Source organism: Mesocricetus auratus, unplaced genomic scaffold (assembly GCF_017639785.1).
Source record: "Mesocricetus auratus isolate SY011 unplaced genomic scaffold, BCM_Maur_2.0 Super-Scaffold_2245, whole genome shotgun sequence".
NCBI lineage: Eukaryota > Metazoa > Chordata > Mammalia > Rodentia > Cricetidae > Mesocricetus > Mesocricetus auratus.
Window position 1 is genome coordinate 5,165,528 of NW_024429180.1, and position 21,866 is coordinate 5,187,393.

Here is a 21,866-nt window from a genome sequence, read left to right on the forward strand (position 1 = left end):
GCTTTATTAACAGCTTTTACCGTTTTGTTCTGGAACCAGAACTGATGTCAGGGGCTAACAATAGTCCTTCTCATGGACCAGTGGCAAAGTTCCTGGATATTCCAGAATCACACCTTCTAACCCTCAACATGATCACCCCAGAAGGATGGTTGGTTGAAACAGTACGGAGCAACTGTGACCTTGATAATATTAACTTAAAAGATGTAAGTTATTATGGGAAGTCATGTAAAGAGAAAGGGGTAGGATTATCAAATCCGTGTCTATTAAAACTGTAGTCAGTGAGCAATCACACATGGAAACTGAATTTTTCATATAGCTCTAGGTCTCAGTGTGGTCTTCTTATGAATTCAGCTCCACATTTCCAGGTTCATAAATTAATGAGGGCCTTTGGGGGTCCAGCCCCAGGGTCCTCTTCATGGTTCAGATCAGCTGCTACAGCAAGTGAAAGCAGCTTGGGTATCTGAGGGCAAACGTGTGCTGTTCTAGTCACGTCTCTGTATTGTTCTGTGTCTACTCTAACCCTCCTGTCCACAATCTAATTCCTCCTAATTTCTTCTCCTCTAACCTAAAAATCCTACTTTTACAGGAGGCTTGGAGCAATAAAAAAAATTACAAGAGTTAACTCTCACCGATCAAAATCACATTCCTAGGGTGAGCAATAAGTAGCTGAGCCATTTACCATGGCATCCAAGGTTTCAAAGTTAAAGGCATACGAGTGTGACCAGAGCCAGGTGGCGCGGTGCCCAGTGGCAAACTTTGAGATTAGGTCTGTTGTCGGCTAGACTTGGCAAGTGAAGAAATGGCATGCTTTTCTTAGGGTGCTTTGTGTAGTAACCTTGTTTGGATACCTGCAGCTCTGACCTTGTGCATAGCTATAAAGTTTTAAACTTATAATCTATTTACAAAAAGCTTTTGGTCTAGTTTGAACTTGCTCTGAGGTAAAAATGAGCTGATAGTGTGTAGTTTGCCTTAGACTGAGGAGAAATTTGTTGTGTTCTGATTTTAGTCTAAGTAAAAGGAACAAAGCAGCTTTTAAGTGCCTCACAGTCCCAATGGGACAAAGATCTAGTTATGAAGCATGTCCTAGTATATATTCTATATATCAAAATCATACAGATTAGTGAAGAGTCATCTTCCTAATCACCCGCAGATGCACGTGTGCCCAGTAGATGGAATGCTTTCATTAGATGAACACACAAGCAGTGGAAATATACCCAAAGCTGTTCTTAGAGAAGTGAAGTGTCACATGAGAGAAATTGCAGATACAGGCAGCCGGTTTCCAGAGTCAGTGGCCCCATAAGCCTTGTTAGGCAGGATTATCTCCATCAGAGTCTGGTGGGTCAGCACCTGAGTCATCAGTCACCATGTGCTGCATACTTCCACGGCCTCTGACAAAAATGCTCTCACATTTTCATTGCCATATACCGCTGTCTCAGAAAGACGGAGATGAAGTGTGGGAAGTTTGGAGATGCACATATGACAGTTGAGATTGATGGTACCGAGTACCTACTTTGCTTGGCAAGAAACTTCTAGAAGTTTCATTCAGGATACATTTTGAGGTACCTGACTCATAGATAACAAAATGAGCATTAATAAAATTAAGATAGAAATCAGGGAACAGAATTTGGTGGCCTATAGGCTAAATGCACCTGCTTGCCATCACTTCCGATGTAGCTTCTGGCTAGTGCATAGTAAGACTACCTTTTCTCACCTCGGTCTCTGTTCATGGGAGGAAAAAGCGTATCAGAGAAAGTATGGAGAGAAAGGTTCAGAGAAGAAATGTGGAAAAGTATAATCCTCGTTGTCTTCATTATCACTGAGATCACTTAACAGGATCTACTGGGGTCTCATAAACAGAATAAACAATGCATATTATTAAGGTAACTTCAAAGATCCCAATGAAAAGTGTACAAAGTTTTCAGTGGGACAATTATTAGCTGAGAAATAAAAGTACTGCCTACTGGTAACAGTCTTGCCATTCTTAGACACTGAGCAGGTCAACCAAGCACTTTGGCAGTGAGCAGCAAATCTCACGATCTTTTCAAAACTATGTAGATGAGCAGCAGCTGTAACTCTACGGTTAGAAAACCAGGTCCTTGTGTCTTCCTAGATGCAGTGAGTAAGATGGCACCTGAGAAACTCTAGCACCAATAACATCGCTTGCCTTCCTGACTCTGTTTCCCATTGTGTAACGGAGTTAGAATTTAAAGGATCTGTAACAATCCCACAGATTTTTCAAGTAATGAGCATAGCCATTTACTGGAGCAGAAAGGAGATTTTGGTGTAGAGAAGAAATACTAAAACGAGCTGAACAAGGGTGCACACTTTCATCTCAGCATTCTGACAACTGTGGAAGGAGGACTAGTTGAAGCTCCCAGCCAGCCTACCAAACAAGAGATTCGGAAGCAACTAGAGTACTTGTGTATAAACATTTACTTCTTAAGAACTGTTGTCGTGTAATTGTAGTGCTTATAAGGACAGAATGAAAACTTTGTTTCCCCTGAGTCCCTCCTCCAGAAACTCTTCATTTAAACGAGTTGTCTATACTTGGTATATGAAGCTCATCCCTAGAATAGCAGCAGTTCACAAATAATTCAGAATCCTAAAGTGGACTGAGCAAATACTATCTGCAAAGAGTTTACCCTCAAAAAAGCACTCGATGTTATCAGGACCTGAAGAAGTGCTATCCACACCATTCTAATCACGCCTGAGGTAGTTACACCAAAGAAAAATAACTATACAAGGTGAAATGTTTCCAGATACTACTGAAAATATCTCTAAGCCTATTACAATAGCATTGAAACCGTCCTAAGTGAAATACTTCAAAGGTGAACATCATCTACTATGTTTTCCTAAGCAAAATTTCCAAACTGCAAAAGTCCTATACCATTTGATTACATTCATATTTTGATTTATGCTGTACATGTGAGAGAAAGAAAGGTCTAGCACTAAAATATAATATTTACAACAGAAGGAACTTTATAAACAGTTGAAATGCCCAAGCCTTTTAAAAATATGTTTATGAATGGCAGACACACTGGCACATACCTAATTGTCTCAGCTACCCGGGAGTCAGAACAGAAGATAATGAGTTTAAAGTCAGGAGAGTGACAAAGCCTGTTCAGAGAGACACTATCCCAAATAGAGACATTGATTCCAAGAAAACCATGTTTCATAAAAATGTGAGCCATGTATGTTTTTTTGAATAAACCCATAAAAATTCAAATGTGCTCATGTTTATAAGAATGTCTCATCTGAGCCTGGCGGTGGTGGCACACGCCTTTAATCCCAGCACTCGGGAAGCAGAGGCAGGCAGATCTCTGTGAGTTCGAGGCTGGGCTGGTCCGACAGCCTCCAAAACAATACAGAGAAATCCTGTCTCATAAAAACCAAAAAAAAAAGTCTCATCTGTATGTGCTCTCTTCTTGCTACTTTGTTGTGCTATGGAAAGGGTAATTTTTAATTTTTTAAATAAATGGCATCTAGCTGTAGTTAAATAATCAACACTATTTTTTTTAATTCCAAAAAAGCCAGTAGGGAATAACATGACTCTCTTGCCCAGTTTGAAATGAATGCTATAGAAGTTGAAAAAATTTTTATGATTACCCCACGTACATGCTGAAGAAACCTTTTAATTTTCTGAGCTGTAGAGCACCTACCCAGACGCACTGCCTTCCTACTTGGTGTCACTGGTTCATACCTCATGAAATTTGGAAAGAACTGGTGTGGGAGAGGAAAAATTAACCATCATCTTTTCTCTCGAAGGAACTGGTGAATGAATGGTTTGCTCGTGTGTTACAGACTTGACATCATAAACCAAAGTGTATTGTTTTATTTCAGGATCACACTTATTCATTACAAAATGTGTGTTCTTGTGATTCTTTATACCCAACCAGTAATGTGTTCCTGCATAGACTGGGGGAGTGTCACACTGTAATGTGTTCCTGCATAGACTGGGGGAGTGTCACACTGTAATGTGTTCCTCTGTAGACTGGGGGAGTATCACACTGTAATGTGTTCCTCCGTAGGCTGGGGGGAGTGTCACACTGTAATGTGTTCCTCCATAGACTGGGGCGAGTGTCACACTGTAATGTGTTCCTCCATAGACTGGGGGAGTGTCACACTGTAATGTGTTCCTGCATAGACTGGGGGAGTGTCACACTGTAATGTGTTCCTGCATAGACTGGGGGAGTGTCACACTGTAATGTGTTCCTGCATAGACTGGGGGAGTGTCACACTGTAATGTGTTCCTGCATAGACTGGGGGAGTGTCACACTGTAATGTGTTCCTCCGTAGGCTGGGGGGACTGTCACAGCCGAGTACGAGCTGGAGCATCTGCTGCTTGAGGGACACTGCTTTGACAGGACAACAGAGCAGCCCCCTCAGGGCCTGCAGTTTACGCTGGGCACAGGAAACAACCCTGCCATAGTTGACACAATAGTGATGGCCAATCTTGTAAGTATTCTGATATTTAACTACCTCTATTTAACATTCTGTAAAATCCCTTACGTTTTCCCAATAGCAAAGATAAAAGAATTGCTGCTCTTAAATTGTTGAGCAGCTAATAGAGACAAAATTGACTCGTTTTAAGATTTATTTTATTTTTATGTATGAGTATGCGTCTATATGAATGCCTGCCGTGTATGGGGGTGCGTAGGCAGCAGAAGATGCTGTCATATCCACGAGAGCTGGGGTTGTAGGCGGTTGTGAGCCGGCCAGCATGTGTGCTGGGAACCAACCTCCAGTCTGTAGCAAGTGTTCTTCACCACTGAGCCATGCAGCCAGGTCCTAAAGTTAAATTAACGACATTAAAAACTGAAAGAATTGAGTCAGGCATGGTGAAATCCTGTCTCAAAACTGGAAAAAATCATACTTTTAGAATATAATTTATAGCTTCTTATAAAATCAACTTCCTTGGAGTTCATTTGTAGAATTTTCTCTTGTTCACACTAAATACTTTCTTGGCTAGTTTATATATAATCTTTAATGAATAATTGCATATTCTTATTCACATAATTGGATTAATATTTAATGAATAATTGCATATTCTTATTCACATAATTGGATTAATATTTAATGAATAATTGTATATTCTTATTCACATAATTGAATAGTTTCCCCTTTTCATCTTCAAAGGGGTATTTTCAATTAAAAGCAAACCCAGGTGCTTGGATACTGAAATTACGTGAAGGGAAATCTGAAGATATTTATGAAATAGTTGGGTGAGTTATCCAAACCACTTTTAAAATTTAATCAGTTTATTTTCCCCTCCTGATCACATTTTCCCCTTCCTCTCTCCCAGTCCCTCTCCAACCCCCCTTTCTTTTTCCTCCTCCTTTCTCTTCAGAAATGCAGAAGCCTCCTGTGTGTGTCAGTCAGCCATGGCATATCAAGGTGCAGTGAGACTGGGCATTGCCTCTCCTATTCAGGCTGGATGAGGCAACCCAGCAGGGGAGAAGGGCCCCACAAGCAGCCACAGGGTCAGCCCCTCCCCCGCTCCCACTGTTAGGAGCCCCACAAGAAGGCCAAGCTACACAAGCATAGCACATGTGCAGAGGGCCAGCCAATCCCATGCAAGCTCTCTGCTTGGCAGTTCAGTCTCTGAGCCCCTATGAGCCCTGGTCAGTGGAGTCTGTGAGTTTCCCTGTGGTGTCCTTGGCGTCTCTGGTTCCCATAATCCTCCCCCACAGGATTCTCTGAGCTCTGCCTAGTGTTTTGCTGTGGTCTCTGCGTCCATCTGCTTCAGTCAGTTACTGGGCATGGTCTTTGGGATGGCAGCTGGGCAATGATGTATGAGTATAGCAGAGTATCATTAGGAGTCAGTTCATTGACTTTTCCAAACCGTTTCTAGAGTTTTACGTATGAGTAATTGTTTAGTGTAACATATCAGATTGTCAACATGACAATTAAAATCCTAAAAACAAATGTTACATTTAGTTGTGTGAAAGATGACAGTGACTTTTCAGGACTTAGCCACCCCACAGGGTTTTACCAACTATCCATGCACAATGGTGAGGTGCTAACACAGGACTGTATCAGGAAATAAGTAAAAACAAACCCATCGATGAAGATAGGAAGGACAGTTTCCAATAACTATTAACAGCACAGCCTTAAGAAATCCTCCATTTGGTGTACTAAGAAGTAAGCCCGACTTTGCCCTGAACCCCAAAATCAAGCCTATACCTGAAGAGCCCTAGTGGCACTAAGCTTTAATCTGTACCCCAAAACTAAGCCTCTAGGCCTTTTGAGGTGGGGGCCCACAACCCCAACACCTAGATCTATCTGGCATACTCAGCATTTATGTCTTCCCACTGTTCAGCCTTCTCAAGTGATTGCTAGTAGTGGGTCAGTCCCTCCAAATTCAGATTCCACTTAGAAAGGGTTGAAGAGCGGTCTCCCAAGAATGGCACAAAGAACCAAACTGAGAACCTGACAGAAAAAGAGCTACTGCATTTCCAGGATTCCTATGATTCCAAAGTAAGAAAACAAGAAACTGCACTATCGAGATACCCACCAGCTGACTTTCTGAGCCCAGGAAGATATGCAAGTGAACTGTTAGATTCTTGTAAAATCTCATGTCTCAGTGGATGCTCTTGTCGACAGAACCACCAAAATATTATTAGCACATTGCCCCTTCAGGTTTTACTCGATGAAAATATACTTGTCTGTTCAGCAGGATCTAGGTGTCAGCCAGAACTATAGCTGCAAGAGAGTCTAGAGAACAGCCACCAAAAGAAAAAAAGAAAAAACGTGTAGTGAGACATTCATGCTATCTCCTCCAAGGCTCAGGTAGCATAGCAGCAGAAGAGGCTGAAAGAATACTAGAGCCAGAAGATAGGGAGGGAGGGAGGGGCAGGCTCTGAGGTGTCGTCTCATGGTGGTACAGTCTGATAGTTGTTTTCTGTTTCTGTGCTAAAACACCACGGCAAAAGCAGCCTATGGGAGGAGGAGTTTGTTTTGGCTTGCAGTTCCAGAAGGATGGAAGTCCGTCCGTCGTGGTGGAGGGCGTGGCGGCTCCCAGTGGCAGGCACAGCTACTGGAGCAGAGAGCTGGGAGCTCATCTCCTCAGCCTCAGACACAGAGCAGAAAGACCCAGCTGGGAGTGGCACGAGGTTTCAAACTCCCAGAGACTGCACCGCGATAGACTTCCTCAAGCAAGGCCACACCTCTTACTGCATCCACTCCCAAACTGCACTGCCCGCTGGGGACCGAGTGCTGAGACACTGAGCCTAGGGGGAACCCCCTTTGTTCAAATATAGCTACCGCAATCGTGACCTCTCGGCAACAGCGGATCTACCAAAGAATGAGTTACCCACAGCTGGGCACGGGTGGAACCTTCCCCCACACTGCTGGATTACTTTCTACTGACTGTAAGGAAGTGGGGGCCTTTGCCTTCAGTTGTTTGCTTGTAGATGATGACATGAGGTGCCAGTGGTTAGTCCTAATCCAGGAGTCTCACAGATGGCCCTGGTTAAATTAAGTGGGTCATGCAATGAAACCCAAATTCATGCATCTGGGAAAGGGACAGGTGTAGGAGAGGACATATTGTTACAAGTGGGAGGGAGATGGGGCTGTAATCAGAATATGCTGCGTACGCATATGAAATTGTCAAAGAAATAGCTTGTTTCTTTGGAAAAGATGTCCAGCTTTCTGATTCCTGCAGCATCTGCTGGATTCTCATGATATATACATTTCCGCATTTTCATAAACACCAGCAGTGTGCTACCCCTTCTCCCTTGCCTGAAAGTTTCCAGTGTCTTGTATAAATTACAGCCAGGAATTGAATCTAATGTTACAATGTTACAGCTTTCTTAAGACTAGTTGACACCTGAGAGAAAGGCTTCCTCCTTTCCTCTGAAGGCAGCCATTGGGTGAGCCAATGTAGGTGCCCACAGATACATCAGGGCCTGGGGAGGGTGGGTGCCTACAAATATATCAGGAGCCAGGGAGGATGGGTGTTCACAGATACATCAGAGGCTGAGGAGGATGGGTGTTCACAGATACATCAGAGGCTGAGGAGGATGGGTGTTCACAGATACATCAGGACCTGGGGAGGATGGGTGTTCACAGATACATCAGGGCCTGGGGAGGGTGGGTGCCTACAAATATATCAGGAGCCAGGGAGGATGGGTGTTCACAGATACATCAGAGGCTGAGGAGGATGGGTGTTCACAGATACATCAGGACCTGGGGAGGATGGGTGTTCACAGATACATCAGAGGCTGAGGAGGATGGGTGTTCACAGATACATCAGGACCTGGGGAGGATGGGTGTTCACAGATACATCAGGGCCTGGGGAGGATGGGTGCCTACAAATATATCAGGAGCCAGGGAGGATGGGTGTTCACAGATACATCAGGGGCTGGGGAGGATGGGTGTTCTCAGATACATCAGGGCCTGGGGAGGATGGGTGTTCACAGATACATCAGGGCCTGGGGAGGATGGGTGCCCACAGATACATCAGGGGCTGGGGAGGATGGGTGTTCTCAGATACATCAGGGCCTGGGGAGGATGGGTGTTCACAGATACATCAGGGCCTGGGGAGGATGGGTGTTCTCAGATACATCAGGGGCTGGGGAGGATGGGTGCCCACAGATACATCAGGGGCTGGGGAGGATGGGTGTTCTCAGATACATCAGGGCCTGGGGAGGATGGGTGCCCACAGATACATCAGGGCCTGGGGAGGATGCAGCAGGCGGCTGTCTACACTGCACAGAGCTCCCTGCCCCGCCAGGCCTGATAAACCAAGGCCAACCAAGGTTATGTCATATGCAGGATTCGTGTCCTCCATGGTAACTGCTAACGCCCAGTTCCTACGCATGCAATTTTCAACAAGTCTGCCCATCATAACCTGCTAAGTTTCCCCGAAGCCTTCAGTCTGTTGCTAAGGAGAGAGCTGGACACCACTGTGGGGTTTTGAGAGTCTTAAATTTTTGCTGGGTTGGTGAAGATTCCATATACAGATTCTTGGAAGTTATGCCCATTGAGCCATTCCATAAAGCTATCAGAAGAAGCCTGACACACCCAATGGATCACTACACCAGTCCACAGACTCAGAGAGATGCACAGGCTGAAGTCTGCTGACCACAAGAGCTGCAGCTTGGTTAAAGGGATTAAGTTACCAACGCCTGTGAGCAGTGCTGGCTGGAGTGTCTAAATGTTATATTAAAGTGTGGCATTTGAGTTGTGCACATTGGAAACTTTTGGTTTCCTACTGAACAACTGCTGGACAGGAGCCTGCTCTCCGCTGTGGTTTCAGCCACCCACCCTTCAGCGGGGAACCTGAAGTCAGAGGGAATCAAAGGTCCGTGCTGGTCATCATCATGCCAGGGTCCCCATGTGCTCCTGCTAGAAAAACATAAAGATACATCCCAAAATATAATAAAATGACAAGGCAGCTATTATCACGACCTCCAATCTCTTCCTCTCTGGCAAACTTTAATGTCATTATATAAGTAGTTTTCACGACAGACTCCTGAGTACATAGAGAGCTATCATACGTAAGTTCAGTTACCATGATTGTTTAACGACTTTGAAATTTAAGCAGTGAACTACATTATGTGTGGTGAAAACTAGGATCCAAGTGGTACAAGTAGACACACTTTGTGTTTTACTGAGTGTAGTCACACCTTTCGGGTCCAGGTATGTGAAAATGTTGGTGAGATGAGACAGTTTCAACAGCAGGGTTCCTCTAAGACTGAAAACATTCACGCCCAGAAATGGCCTCTCATTTTACTCTGTGCAGTGTGTCAGCTAAGAGGTCTGAGTGTTGCCAAAGCCTTGTCATATGACAGGGAGAGTAAGAAGTGCCTCTAGATCATTTTAATATGTATTGAAATAACCTTTGTCAAATATTTCAGTATAATATTTTAGTATATGTAAGTTGACTGTGTTATACAAAAAAATTTATTGTAAAGGGATTATTTATATCATCAAAATTATAGTCTATTGTTGGACAACTTATGGCATTTGTGTTCTTCTCTGTTAGGCATGAGGGAACGGACGCAGAGACCGATGGGGGAGACGTCATCGTTGTATTGAACACTTTCAAGAGTAAGATCCTGAAAGTTGAGGTATGAGCGGCCGCAGCTCTTCAGGCCTTTAATAAGACCTTTTGTCTCCTTCATTCTCTTCAGTGGCAACTAAAAATTTGTTCTCTAAAATTTGGCTTTGTAACTGAGTGAAAAGAAGGAAAATTTAAGGTTTTGAAAGTAAATCCTAAAGACAGAAGGAATGTTTGTTTTGTTTGTTTGCTTGTTTTTAGATTTTGTTATATTAGAATACTTACTGTAACTGTAACTGGACATGCTGTACACCCGGCTCTGGAGACGAGTCTAGACACAGGTTGGAGCTTAGTCCTGCGTAGAGAGAGATGGAGAACAGGTGTTTGCTTGTTGATCTTGGACAGGGTCTCATTAGGTAGCCCTGGCTGCTCCAGAACTTGCTGTATGGACAAGCTGCCCTCAAACTCAGAGATCCTCCTGCTGTCTCCTGAGTCCTTTCTCTGTCCCTTCTCTCTTCCTCCCTCAGCGCCTCACAGCCTTTTTATGTCTTGTTTTCTGTTAGAAAGCAAATTTCAACACAACTTTTAAAGATTCGTTATTTTTAATATGTAACGCCTGTTTGGTGATGGGGCGTGTGTGTGTGAGTGTGTGTGTGTGTGTGTGTGTGTGTGTGTGTGTGTGTGTGTGTGTGCGTGTGCATGCAGAGGTTTGGGCTCACACCCCTGCAGTTAGAGACAGCTGCACCTTCTCCTTCTCTTGTCCATCCCCTCTTCTGAGAAGCTGCCAGGGTTTTCTATTTTCAACTCTGACAGCATTATCCTTGTGTTTTCAAAGAGGAGGGGGAGGGAGGAGTGCAGGGCAGGAAGGAAGGAAAAAAGAAAGGGAATTTCTAAACAACGCCAGGCCTAGTTCCTCTTTTGAATGAAGCCTCCCTATTAAAACTAGTAAATCTGTCTAAGAAAAGTGAAGAACCGACCATAACAAAACAGAAAGGAAAGCATGGAGGGAGATGAAGTGTGACAAGGAACGCCACATATCCTGGAACACTTGGGCTGTCATACTAACCTAATTCACATGTCATTAATACAAATTAAAGCTCCAAAACTACGTAAAATAGTCATTTCTTTAAGACAGTTTCATCAACATAAGGATGAAACATAATGAATTATCTCTCATCAACCCAAAATTGTGTCGCAAAGTATTCCAGGAAATTCTTTGAATTGACACTAAACTAGTTCCTGATAGGTATGATAAGCAGATATCATGCCTATCAGGATAAGCAGGAGTATCAGTACATCTCTGGAATAAGATTACAGTAAACTGTAAATCACATTTTTCATGGTTAGAAGCCAGGATGTGATAAAGATAAATACACAAAACCAGCAGAAGCAAAGAAACAAAAATCAGTCACATTCAGATCAGATTCTAGACATGAGAGTTCTTGATGAAGACTCTAAAATAATTGCGTTTAAATAAATAAGCCCTCTTGAAAATAGAGCCCTGGTTTAAAGTGCATAGTAGCTGGGTGGTGGTGGTGAGTGCCTTTAATCCTAGCACTCAGGAACAGAGGCAGGAGGGTCTCCGAGTCTGAGGCCACAGGGCAGCCAGGGCTACACAGAGAAACACTGTCTTGAAAAACAAAAGAAAAAAAGTGCGTAGCAGATTTGGGTGTGTATGTAACAGTAGGGTTTGTTTTTATTTTTAAGAAGAACCTTTGAAGCTGAGCAGTACCAAGACTAAATTCAGTAGCTGGGGGGAGAGACGCTCAGGAGTTCAGGGCACCGGTTGCCCCTGCAGAAAGTGGGGCTCTGTGTCCAACACCACATTAGTTGGTCTCACAACCACCTGAAGTGCGGTTCCAAGGGATCCAGTGCCTTGGCCTTTGGGGCACCTACCAGCATGTGGCATACATCTAAAGTCATGCAGACAGATGCACACGCTGGACACACACACACACACACACACACACACACACACACAACGTTTATAAAAACAACAGAATTAATTTAGTGGCTGGCTTTACTTGTGGAAAGAATTAGCAAAATGCAAGACAGATAATTATGTTTTACAGACCTGGGGAGATATTACTTGTGTCTGCAAATACCAAAATGTGGGCTGGGGCATAGACGGAAGGAGGAGGTATTATATCAGTCCTCTCCTCAACAATGTGTGGGAGAGACTGACACAGAGTTGGAGCAGAGTTTAAATGTAGTCACAGAAGAGCTGAAGAGCAGACATCACCACTGGAACCTCCACAGGAAAAGGAAGAGGGACTGTCATTATTAAGATTGAAAAGGGCCTAAATTATGTGAATGAGAAATAATTCTCAAGTAATGTCTTACGCTGGTAAAATCTCAAACCAAAGGGGAAGCACATTATTTGTCAGCATATTAAGCACCAAAATATTTTTCTGAAATTGTGTTTCTGTAGAACTGATAGTACAAAGAGTATAAGATTTAATCTATAACATGACACTAATCTATACCCTGGATTTGTTAACCATAACTGCCTTCTTACATTTCTAAAGTTTTCTTGCCTTATATGGCATACTGCATAACTAATCAGTTAAATTCTCTTTGCCACCTCATCCAGGTAAAGAAAAAATCAGGTAAAATTATGGAAGACATCCTTGTGGATAAACATGAAAATAAAGGCATGTGGGAGTCAATTAAAAGGTAATTATGAGTAATTATTTTAATGAGGTAGCTGTATTGATCAAGAGAAAACCCTGCAGGGTGACAAAGATGTAAGCAAATAAGACACAGACATAAAAGATGATATAAAATCCTGGAGCTGGCAGGAGAGGCTGATGGGGAGAGGAAGGAAAGAGGGGTGGGGGACAGTCAGAGCCGGCATTGCACACGTCAAGGACAGTCAGAGCCGGCATTGCACACGTCAAGGACAGTCAGAGCCGGCATTGCACACGTGAAGTTGACATGGAATTAATGTAAGTTTTTAAAAGGACACAGAGCTATAAAATGCCATTCAAACCAAAGTGTGGGAGTTTGTATCTGGCTGGGGGACCCCGGGAAAGACTTTGTGGAGAGTGGCCAGGATTGTTTCTCCAGGAAAGATGGTGTTCAAAGTTGTAGTGAAGGCAGCTGGTTACATGAAGAGACACAGGTGTGTTCCTCAAAGAGAGCAAGGTAGTCCAGCATGGCTGTGACATTGAAGATCTCAAGGCGTTGGTGAGTCATGCTGTTAATTTTTAAAGCACACTAGGACTTGGAGTACAGTTCAGTAGTAGGGTGTATTCCTAGCGTGTGTGAAGCACTGGATTCCATCCCCGGAACCACATTAAGGGGGTGAAAGGGAAGGTTTGGTTCATATATGTATAATCCACTAATGCAAGGCTATACATGGCTCTGGGCATTTGAGTGGCATGATCCACAAACTGTCTTCATCTCCTAAGTCTACTATGTCTTTGCCTTCTATCTTTCCAGGGAGATTTTTAAAAATAAAGGTTAACTGTCTAACAGATAGAAATGACCTCTTTCCATATAATACCAACAAAAGTTCCATAGCTGATCCAGGTCACACCATCACAGATTCCCCAAACTGAACCGAGCACTGTGTCTGTCCACAGTTGGGTAATGTGCTACCTCCTGTGAAGCCTGGGAAAGGTCTGCTCCATGTAGACCTCATAGAAGGGAAATGGGGGAAGAGTCGTTCCCCTAAACCACTTACTTATAACTGGAGGAAGGGGGAGCAGACACAGTTGTTTGCTGTAGACTGGTTTCATAGAGAATTCTGAAAGGCTGCTTTCAGGGTGTGGGTATATTCTAGTTTCATTCTGTTTCTGTGAAAACATCATAACCAAAGACTTCAGGAAGGAAAGGGTTTGCAGCCCATCTTTGGAGGAAGTTGGGGCAGGAACTCAGGCAGGAATTTGAAGCTGAGACCATGGGGGAGTGCAGCTTTCTGGTTTGCCCAGGTCCCTGCTTAGCTGGGTAGCAGGACCACCTTGCAGGGGCTAATGAGCCCACAGTGGGCTGGGCCTTTTACTTAACCAAGAGCCAAGACTGTCCCCATCGACACGCCCACAGGCCTGATCTGGGCAGTCGTGACAAGGTGACAGTTAACGCTAACTAGAAGACAACTTTGAGTTTATGAGAGTAAGCAAATGGTCATCTTGATCAAAGGCAAGAAAAGGAACGTTAAGCCAAATCGATTGAGCAGTCTAAATAGATTTTGTTGTTTACAGTCAAAAGCACTGCCATCCTTTTGGACTTGGCCCAGTTTACACCTCGTCTACAGCCTATCTGTGTTTGTTAATATAAAATAAAATTTAAAAAAAACTGAAAACACTGGCGTCATAATAACTTGTCCTTGCCAGAATATTTTCAAAGTTAACTTTATTATCTTGTATGTGTGGGTGCTTTGCCTCGGGATGTATCTGGGCACTGTGTGTGTGCCTGCAGAGGTCAGAGGAGAGCGGGCGCCCTGGAAATGGAGTTAGAGTATCATGACTTGCCGTGGGAAGCCTGGAACTGCGATGGCTGTAAGAGCAGCCGTTCTCTCAAGGCTGACGTCTCGCTAGCCCACAGAGTGGTTCCATAACAGTTATAAGTAGCTTTCCAATGCTAGTCACTAAACAGCAAGCTCATATAAAACCTGGGTTCTAATTAAGTAAAAAATTACTCAGCACCAATTATGTATATTAAGAATATCCCAAATTAATTTGGTCCCTCTGAGTTTTTTTTAAATATTTTTTGTTTACTTATCTGTTTAATTGTTTCCTTTTTGTTTTTCTTTTATTGAGAATATTTTTTCTCATATTCTCATTACAGTTTCCCTTCCCTATAGTCCCTCCAGTTTCTCCACACTGCCTCTCCAATCTGAATCCAATCCCTCTCTGTCTCTCATTAGAAAAAAACATATTAACAAAATAAAATAAGGTAAAACAAGACTAACACAGCGTGCTGGTTGGTTATGAGTCATCAGAGAGGAAGGAGCCTCAGTTGAGGAAATGCCTCCATGAAATCCAACTGTAAGGCAATTTTCATGATCAGTGATCAATGGGTGGAGCCATTCCTGGGCTGGTGGTCCTGAGTTCTATAAGAAAACAGGCTGAGCGAGCCAGTCAGCAGCTCCCTCCATGGCCTCTATGTCAGCTCCCGCCCTAGGGTCCTGCCCTGCTTGGGTTCCTGCCCTCAATTCCTCAGTTGAACAGTGATGTGGAAGTGTCAGTCTCAAATAAACTCTTTCCTCCCCAACTTGCCTTTCAGTCACGGTATTTTTTTGCTAACTAAAGCACATAGGAATTGAACAAAACAACACTCAGGGATCCCCACAAAACACGACACTGGAAGTCGTAACAGACACACAGAGGCCCTGGTGCTGGCCCCTGCAGTCCCCGTGCTTACTGCCTCAGTCTGAGAGTTCTCGAGAGTTTTGCTTGGGTTTATTTGGAGGGCCTTGTTTTCCTAGTGTCCTCCATCTCCTCGGGCTCTTATACTCTTTTTGTTGTTTTCTTTTGAGACAAGTTCTCTCACTCACTCTCTCTAACTCACTCACTGTGTAGCAGAGGGTGGCCTTTGAACTCGGGGCAATATCCCAGCCTTGAATTCCTAGGCAGTCACTTTTTAGGTGTGTGTGCGTGCGTGCGTGCGTGCGTGCATGTGTGTGTGTATTGTGTTCGTGTATGTGTGTGTGCACATGTGTGTATGTGTGTGTGTGTGTGCGTATGTGTATGTATATTGTGTGCATGTGCGCATGTGTGTATGTGTGTGCATGGGCGCGTGTGTGCATGTGTGTGTATGTGTATGTGTGTGTATGTGTATGTGTGTGTAGGTGTGCATGCCACAGGTATGCAGGTGTCATCAAAGGGCAGAAGGGAAGTTGCAATCCACGGTTGTGAATTGCCCGTTGTGGGTGCTGGAGACGGAACTGGAGTCCTCTAGAAAAGAAGGAATCTCTTGACCACTTGGACGTCTCCCCAGCCCACAGAGCAGTAGCGTTTGCTGTGACGTGTCTGATGTCAGACAAGCATCCGTCAATAGCAAGTGTCTTCCTCTATGGCTGTCCCCCTTGTGAACCTGGAGCTCACCGTTTGCTGGACTTGCTAAGTCTCTGTCCTTCCAGCACTGGAATCACAGGTGCACACTAGCAAACCCATTGTTTCATGGTGAGGGGATTCAAGCTCCGGCCCTCCCATAGCAGAGCAAATGTTTTGTTCATTGGGTCATCCTCCCAGCTGTTAAAAATAACACTTATGGTAGAGTACCTCATTATCAATATGCACATTCCTGCCCTAACCCAATAAATCATTGCTGTTCCATTACTAACGCTCTGGCTTAATGAATTCTGTTTCTTTCCTCATTGTCAGCCTATGTAAGTTCCAATAGACTAGACATGAACACAGTAGGCTACACTTCACTCTTGGTTCTCAGAAGAACTCTTGCAATTCACAAAAATTCAAGGTTGCTGCCACATTAATATGGAAAAATTTTAATTATGTTCCATGTCCAAAGAAAAGCTTTTATAACCTCAAACAATACCATCATATTTAATATAAATAGCTCACAATTGTCATGATGAATGCTCATTTAATATAATAGTTGTTATTTGTGCACATTATTTTGATGTATATTAACTAAGACTCCACTGTCCTGTGCTTTTATTACAAGCTTCGCAAAAAGCCTCCATAAGGATGACAAAAAGGAAAATGACATCCTAAACATCTTTTCGGTTGCTTCTGGCCATTTGTATGAGCGTTTTCTACGGTGAGTGAGTATTTTCTAGTATTTCCAGAAAGTTACATACTTACACGGTGCAGGGTTCAACAAAAAGAAAGAGTGACCTACAAAAAAGAAAAGAACTTCTTTTCCTGCTACTCCCTTGACACTTACCTTTCTGCCACACCAGATCCAATAGTAGTATTTGTATGCACCACCAAAGACTGTTAGGGGCAAATGTGTTGTTAATGTAAGTTCTTTCTTACACTTAATATTAGAATATTAAAAAGTCATACACTACTGTGCATCTTACTTTTTATGTATAATTTTTAAACACATTTAAATTTCATTAGTTTGGTTTGATTTAGAATGTCTTTAAGGTTAGAAAACACATTCTATGCAACAAGATGATAAATAAGGGGAAATGTGTGTAGTGAAATATTCCTTTCCTCATGAAGGCGTACCATACTCAGAGAAGGACGTTAGTGGGGAAGCAGATAGCAAAGGGTGTTTGTAGGAGTTTGAGGACAGATCACAAGGAGTGCCTCAGACTATTTCCGTTTTGGCGCTGGCACATGTGAGAGTCCTCTCAGGCAGCGTGCGTCTCCTCCAGTGAGAGACCTAGACCAGAGCTATCCTGTGGGGGTTTGGGGTGCACAGGGCACCTCTTTGTGGGTTTATACTGAAGGCCTTGTATTTACCACACAGTCACAGGGCCAGAGCAGACGCGCGTTCAGCAGCAGCACCACTCACCCTGGCTGCTTGATAGCATTTTTACATCCTATACATTTCATATCTTAACAGCCTTCATGTTTGAAAACATTTCCATTTGATATACATAAATTTATGAAGAAAAACTTAGTTCATACTTTTAAATACTTAAAAGCCTTTGAAAAAGGATGTCATCTTGCATTTGGTTTTGTGTCCTTACACACAGGATTATGATGCTTTCTGTCCTGAGGCACACCAAAACACCAGTGAAGTTCTGGTTTCTGAAGAATTACCTCTCGCCAACATTTAAAGTAAGCATGTTGCTATTTTACTGTGTGGCTAAATTTGATACTAACTTCTTTGTTGTCATTGTAAGTGCTTAAAACATACCTTTTACAAAATCGGCTTTCTAAAATGTATATTTACCCAAATTATATTCACTATTCTTAACCAGTTTATAAAAATTCTGTGTAATTTTTTAAAGAAGAATTTAAAGAAAATAATACCAGAAGGGTGAACCAGAAAAACTAATAGCTTTATATAATTTAATATTTATATTAATATTTATAATATTTATATAATTTAAATTTGATGAAAATATGTGCATTTTTCAATTAAGAAATCTTGGCCGGGTGTTGGTGGCGCACGCCTTTAATCCCAGCACTCGGGAGGCAGAGGCAGGCGGATTCTCTGTGAGTTCGAGGCCAGCCTGGTCTACAGAGCGAGTTCCAAGACAGCCTCCAAAACTACACAGAGAAACCCTGTCTCGAAAAACCAAAAAAAAAAAAAAAAAAGAAATCTTAATTGTCACATTTTTCATAAGGATTGAAGCATTAGTATTTCCAAGAAAATATGAGATTCCCTTAGATTTCAAACGTCCTGCCTCCAGGCTCCTGTGTAGCTCCTGCCCTGCATCCCCTCAGTGAGGGACCCTGATCTGGGTGTGTGAGGTGAAAATGAGCCCTTTCCTCTCCAACTTGCTGTGGCTGTGGTGATCATCACAGCAGTAGAAAGAACTAGAGCCCTGCCTGTCCGTGTGTGGGGACACTTTGCCACAGAGGCTCCAAGGAGAGAGCTCCGTGTGTGTGTGCGACGCACGGGCTGCTGTGGGTGTGCGCCATGGGGTCCAGGGCAGTTGTCCCGCAGCGTAAGGTGACCAGCACCGGTGACCGCCGCTCCTCACTCCTGCTGCCCAGTTTCTCCGCATTCTCAGTAGGAAAGCAATCAGACGTCACGGAACCCAGACAGCGCCTCAGGGAGCATCTTTTCCTAAACCAACAATAAGGAGAGAAATAGGAAGTGGCTAACCATGCTTTTGTTCCTTCGTGTCTCCAAGTATTGCTTTCCAGTATCATCTGGCAATTCTTCATAATCCCACTGGAAAGAAAACCGAGACACCGTGTGGGAGTTCAAATGGGACTGGCCCCCACCGGCTCATGTGTTGGAGCACTTGTTTTGCAGTTGGTGGAACTGTTTGAGAAGGATTAGGAGGTGTGTCCTGGGCTCAGGCTGGGTGGCCCCAATAGCCGCCCATCATCCCTGGTATGTGGCTGGGTACGTGACCTTTCTGCTGTTCCTGCTTCAAATGCATCCCTTCTGCCGTCGCGGGCTCTAACCCTGTGGAACCACAAGCCCAGTTAAACCTCTTCAAGTCTCTTGGGTGGGTATAGTGTCGCTGCCCATAAGGAGTGACTAATTCACACCTGGACCCACACCTTTACAAAGGGTTAGTCAGTGACTGGGGGACCTACACCACTCATGGAAGCTGTTTTGCTCACAGCTTATCACCACAAAAAGGTGCAAGCACAATCAGCAAAAGACAAGGAGCAGAGGATTCCGGCAGGGAAAAGAAATGAGCAGTTGCCAGCTGTCTTTCCTCAGACAGCGCTTGCTCCTCCAGACAGCAGTGGACTCATAGAGCACTGCGTTCAAGGATGTCCACCCGCATTTCGGTACCCAGCATTTTCATTAGGGTGGGTCAACCACGTAGCCCCACCTGCCCGCCTGCCCACCTGAGCTGAACATCTACCTCCTGCAGAGCTTGGGCTGATGACTGAGGCTCAAAATGCTCACCGTAAACTGTCAGTGTCGACTATGTGGTGTGACTCAGAGTCCCCTGGGAAACAAGCGCATTCCGATGGGAAGAACTTCCAGGCGTGGAGGTCACCTCAGAAGAGCCACACCAGACGCTATGTTTTTCTTTATGCATGACACAGACAGTCCAGCACAGGCCTGGCTAGAACAGCCGACTATGAACGCCTGAGGAGGAAACCCAAGCACTGCTTCCTCAGGCCAGCCTGTCTCTCGCCATCCGCATTCCTGTGTGCGTTTGGCAATAGAAAATACAAAGTGAAATGATCGCACAATGATAGACAAAATCTTCAACTGTTTTTTATTACTTTTTAACTATGTCCTACTAGGCAAATGCTGCATGGGGATGGGAAGTATATAAACCAAGACAATACAACGTAAAGATGGTCTTAGCAGATTGTCTTTACTAACTGGACAAAGAGTTCTCTGGATAAAAAGCCTGCAGCATTTCATGGAAAAAAGTAATATTCTACCAAAATAGTGTTTTCCTGTACGATTTGCTTTTTCTCTTGGTTTCTTCCTTATAAGATGCTTGAGTGCAAACGGCACCTACACAGAAAAGTGCACATCCATCGGCAAAGCCCTGGTGCATCTCCCACAAAGCAGTTGGGTCCCGGTGCAAGCAGGAGACACAACAAGCACAGCAGAAAGCTGAGATCTCACATCTTGAACCACAAGTGTACACAGAGTCAGCAAACTTGAAATGACACAAGTCTTTAAATTCTCAAAGCCACCTCCAACGACATACTTCCAAAAAGAAAAAAAACCACGTCTGAACCTCCCAAACGGCAGCAAACGTTGAAATGCCTGAGGCTCGGGGGTCATCTCCCTTACCCACCACAGGTACCTAGCTTCCCTCACTGATGTGCTAAAGCTCTCAGCTTAGTTATAACCCTTTCCGGGTGCCGGTATGAAAGCCACAGCTCACGCGTCTACGGCTTTGTTCTCCTGACCTCTCGTCCTTTTCCATTGCCCTGACTTGCGTAGTTAACAACAGTTTCACTTCTTTGTCTACCTGTCTTCTCCAAACAGTTAGCGCAATGCTAGGGCGATGATTTGGGTGGTATGGAGGGGTTTGCTGGTCACAGCCCCATCCACAGGACATAGCGGTGCTGTGTGAGTAGCTTTAATGTGTATTATTGAGAAGTTGAAGGTTTTTATTTCTCCTCGTGCTTTATACGACAACAGTGACTCCCAGCAGCTGTTAAAGCTGTAACGTCAACATTTTAATGAATAGACAAAATGGGTCCTTATGAAATGAGGAAAATTATTTATCTTTTATATTTAAAGTACTTTCAAATTTCTAGTATTTTTTAAAACCATATGAATGGTTAAGTATGTGATCAGCACCTAGTTGCAGACAAGGGTTGAATGAGGAAAGGAAATTTTATCCTTGCTGGCTTCTCTGTCTTTAGTCTTTGCACCTCCCATTCAGTTTTTGATCTCTTAGATGAAAGTTAACCAAGTGTGTTTCTCCCACTAGATTCAACAGAGAATAAATTATAGTCTCATAGTGTTAAAGTCACAACAGACCATACATATTATAGTAGCCCCATAAGCCACAAGGGAGCTGAGAGATTCCAAAAAGCCTAGTGACCTTGGAAATGTCATAGCACAACACATCACTCCTGTGTTTGTGGCGATCCTGGCATACAAATACCTACTTTGTGTCATATAAAAGTATAACACATACAGCAAATTGTAAAATAATACTACTATACAAGGACAATAAACAAGTTATGTGCATGTGTGTTTTGTCTGCATGTGTACCTCATGTGTGCAATGCCCTTGGAAGTCATAAGACGGCATCAGAAACTGAAGCCGCGTGTGGTTGTGAGCTGCGTGTGGGTGCTGGGAACTGAACCTGGGTTCCCTGCAAGAGCAACCAGTGCCCATCCTGCTGAGCACCCTTGCCGTCATTATTTTCCATTTTTGTAGAGCTATGCTAATGTTTGTGTTTTCATTTTTAAGAAAAAGTTGTAAAGTGAATAAACTTTTCAAACAAAAAAAATGCTTATAGAACAAAAGTATGAAGAAAGAGAATACTTTTTGAGACAGCCCCGGAAGCCCTGATCCTGAGTTCACCTTCTTTTCCCCTAAGGAAATATTTTATACAGCTGCACAATGTGTCTATTTTAAGCTGTTACCAGGAGAGATCAGAAGTTTTAATAATTTTAAAGTTTAAAAAATGAAAAAGTTACATAAAGCTAATAAAAATAAGTAATAAAAATATTTTTAGAAACTGAGTGTAGCTTAAGCCTAGCATTTACAAAACTCCATAGGCATATCCTAGACCTTCAGACTCCCTTAATTTTTTTTTTGTTAATTATAATTGTTTGCCCGATGGTTCAGGCCCATTATTAGCTTGCTCCTACATTTAAAT

General features: G+C 43.4%; 1 protein-coding gene across 1 annotated transcript in view; it reads left to right on the forward strand.

Annotated features, from left to right (window-relative positions):
- Uggt2 (UDP-glucose glycoprotein glucosyltransferase 2) overlaps positions 1-21,866 on the forward strand; it is a 115,576-nt gene that overhangs the window by 80,577 nt on the left and 13,133 nt on the right. Inside the window, exons 27-33 of the mRNA XM_013120121.3 lie at positions 14-203; positions 4,297-4,455; positions 5,137-5,222; positions 9,989-10,073; positions 12,597-12,679; positions 16,634-16,729; positions 17,619-17,703. Coding sequence (XP_012975575.1) covers positions 14-203; positions 4,297-4,455; positions 5,137-5,222; positions 9,989-10,073; positions 12,597-12,679; positions 16,634-16,729; positions 17,619-17,703 — 784 coding nt within the window. The remainder of the gene's footprint in view (positions 1-13; positions 204-4,296; positions 4,456-5,136; positions 5,223-9,988; positions 10,074-12,596; positions 12,680-16,633; positions 16,730-17,618; positions 17,704-21,866) is intronic.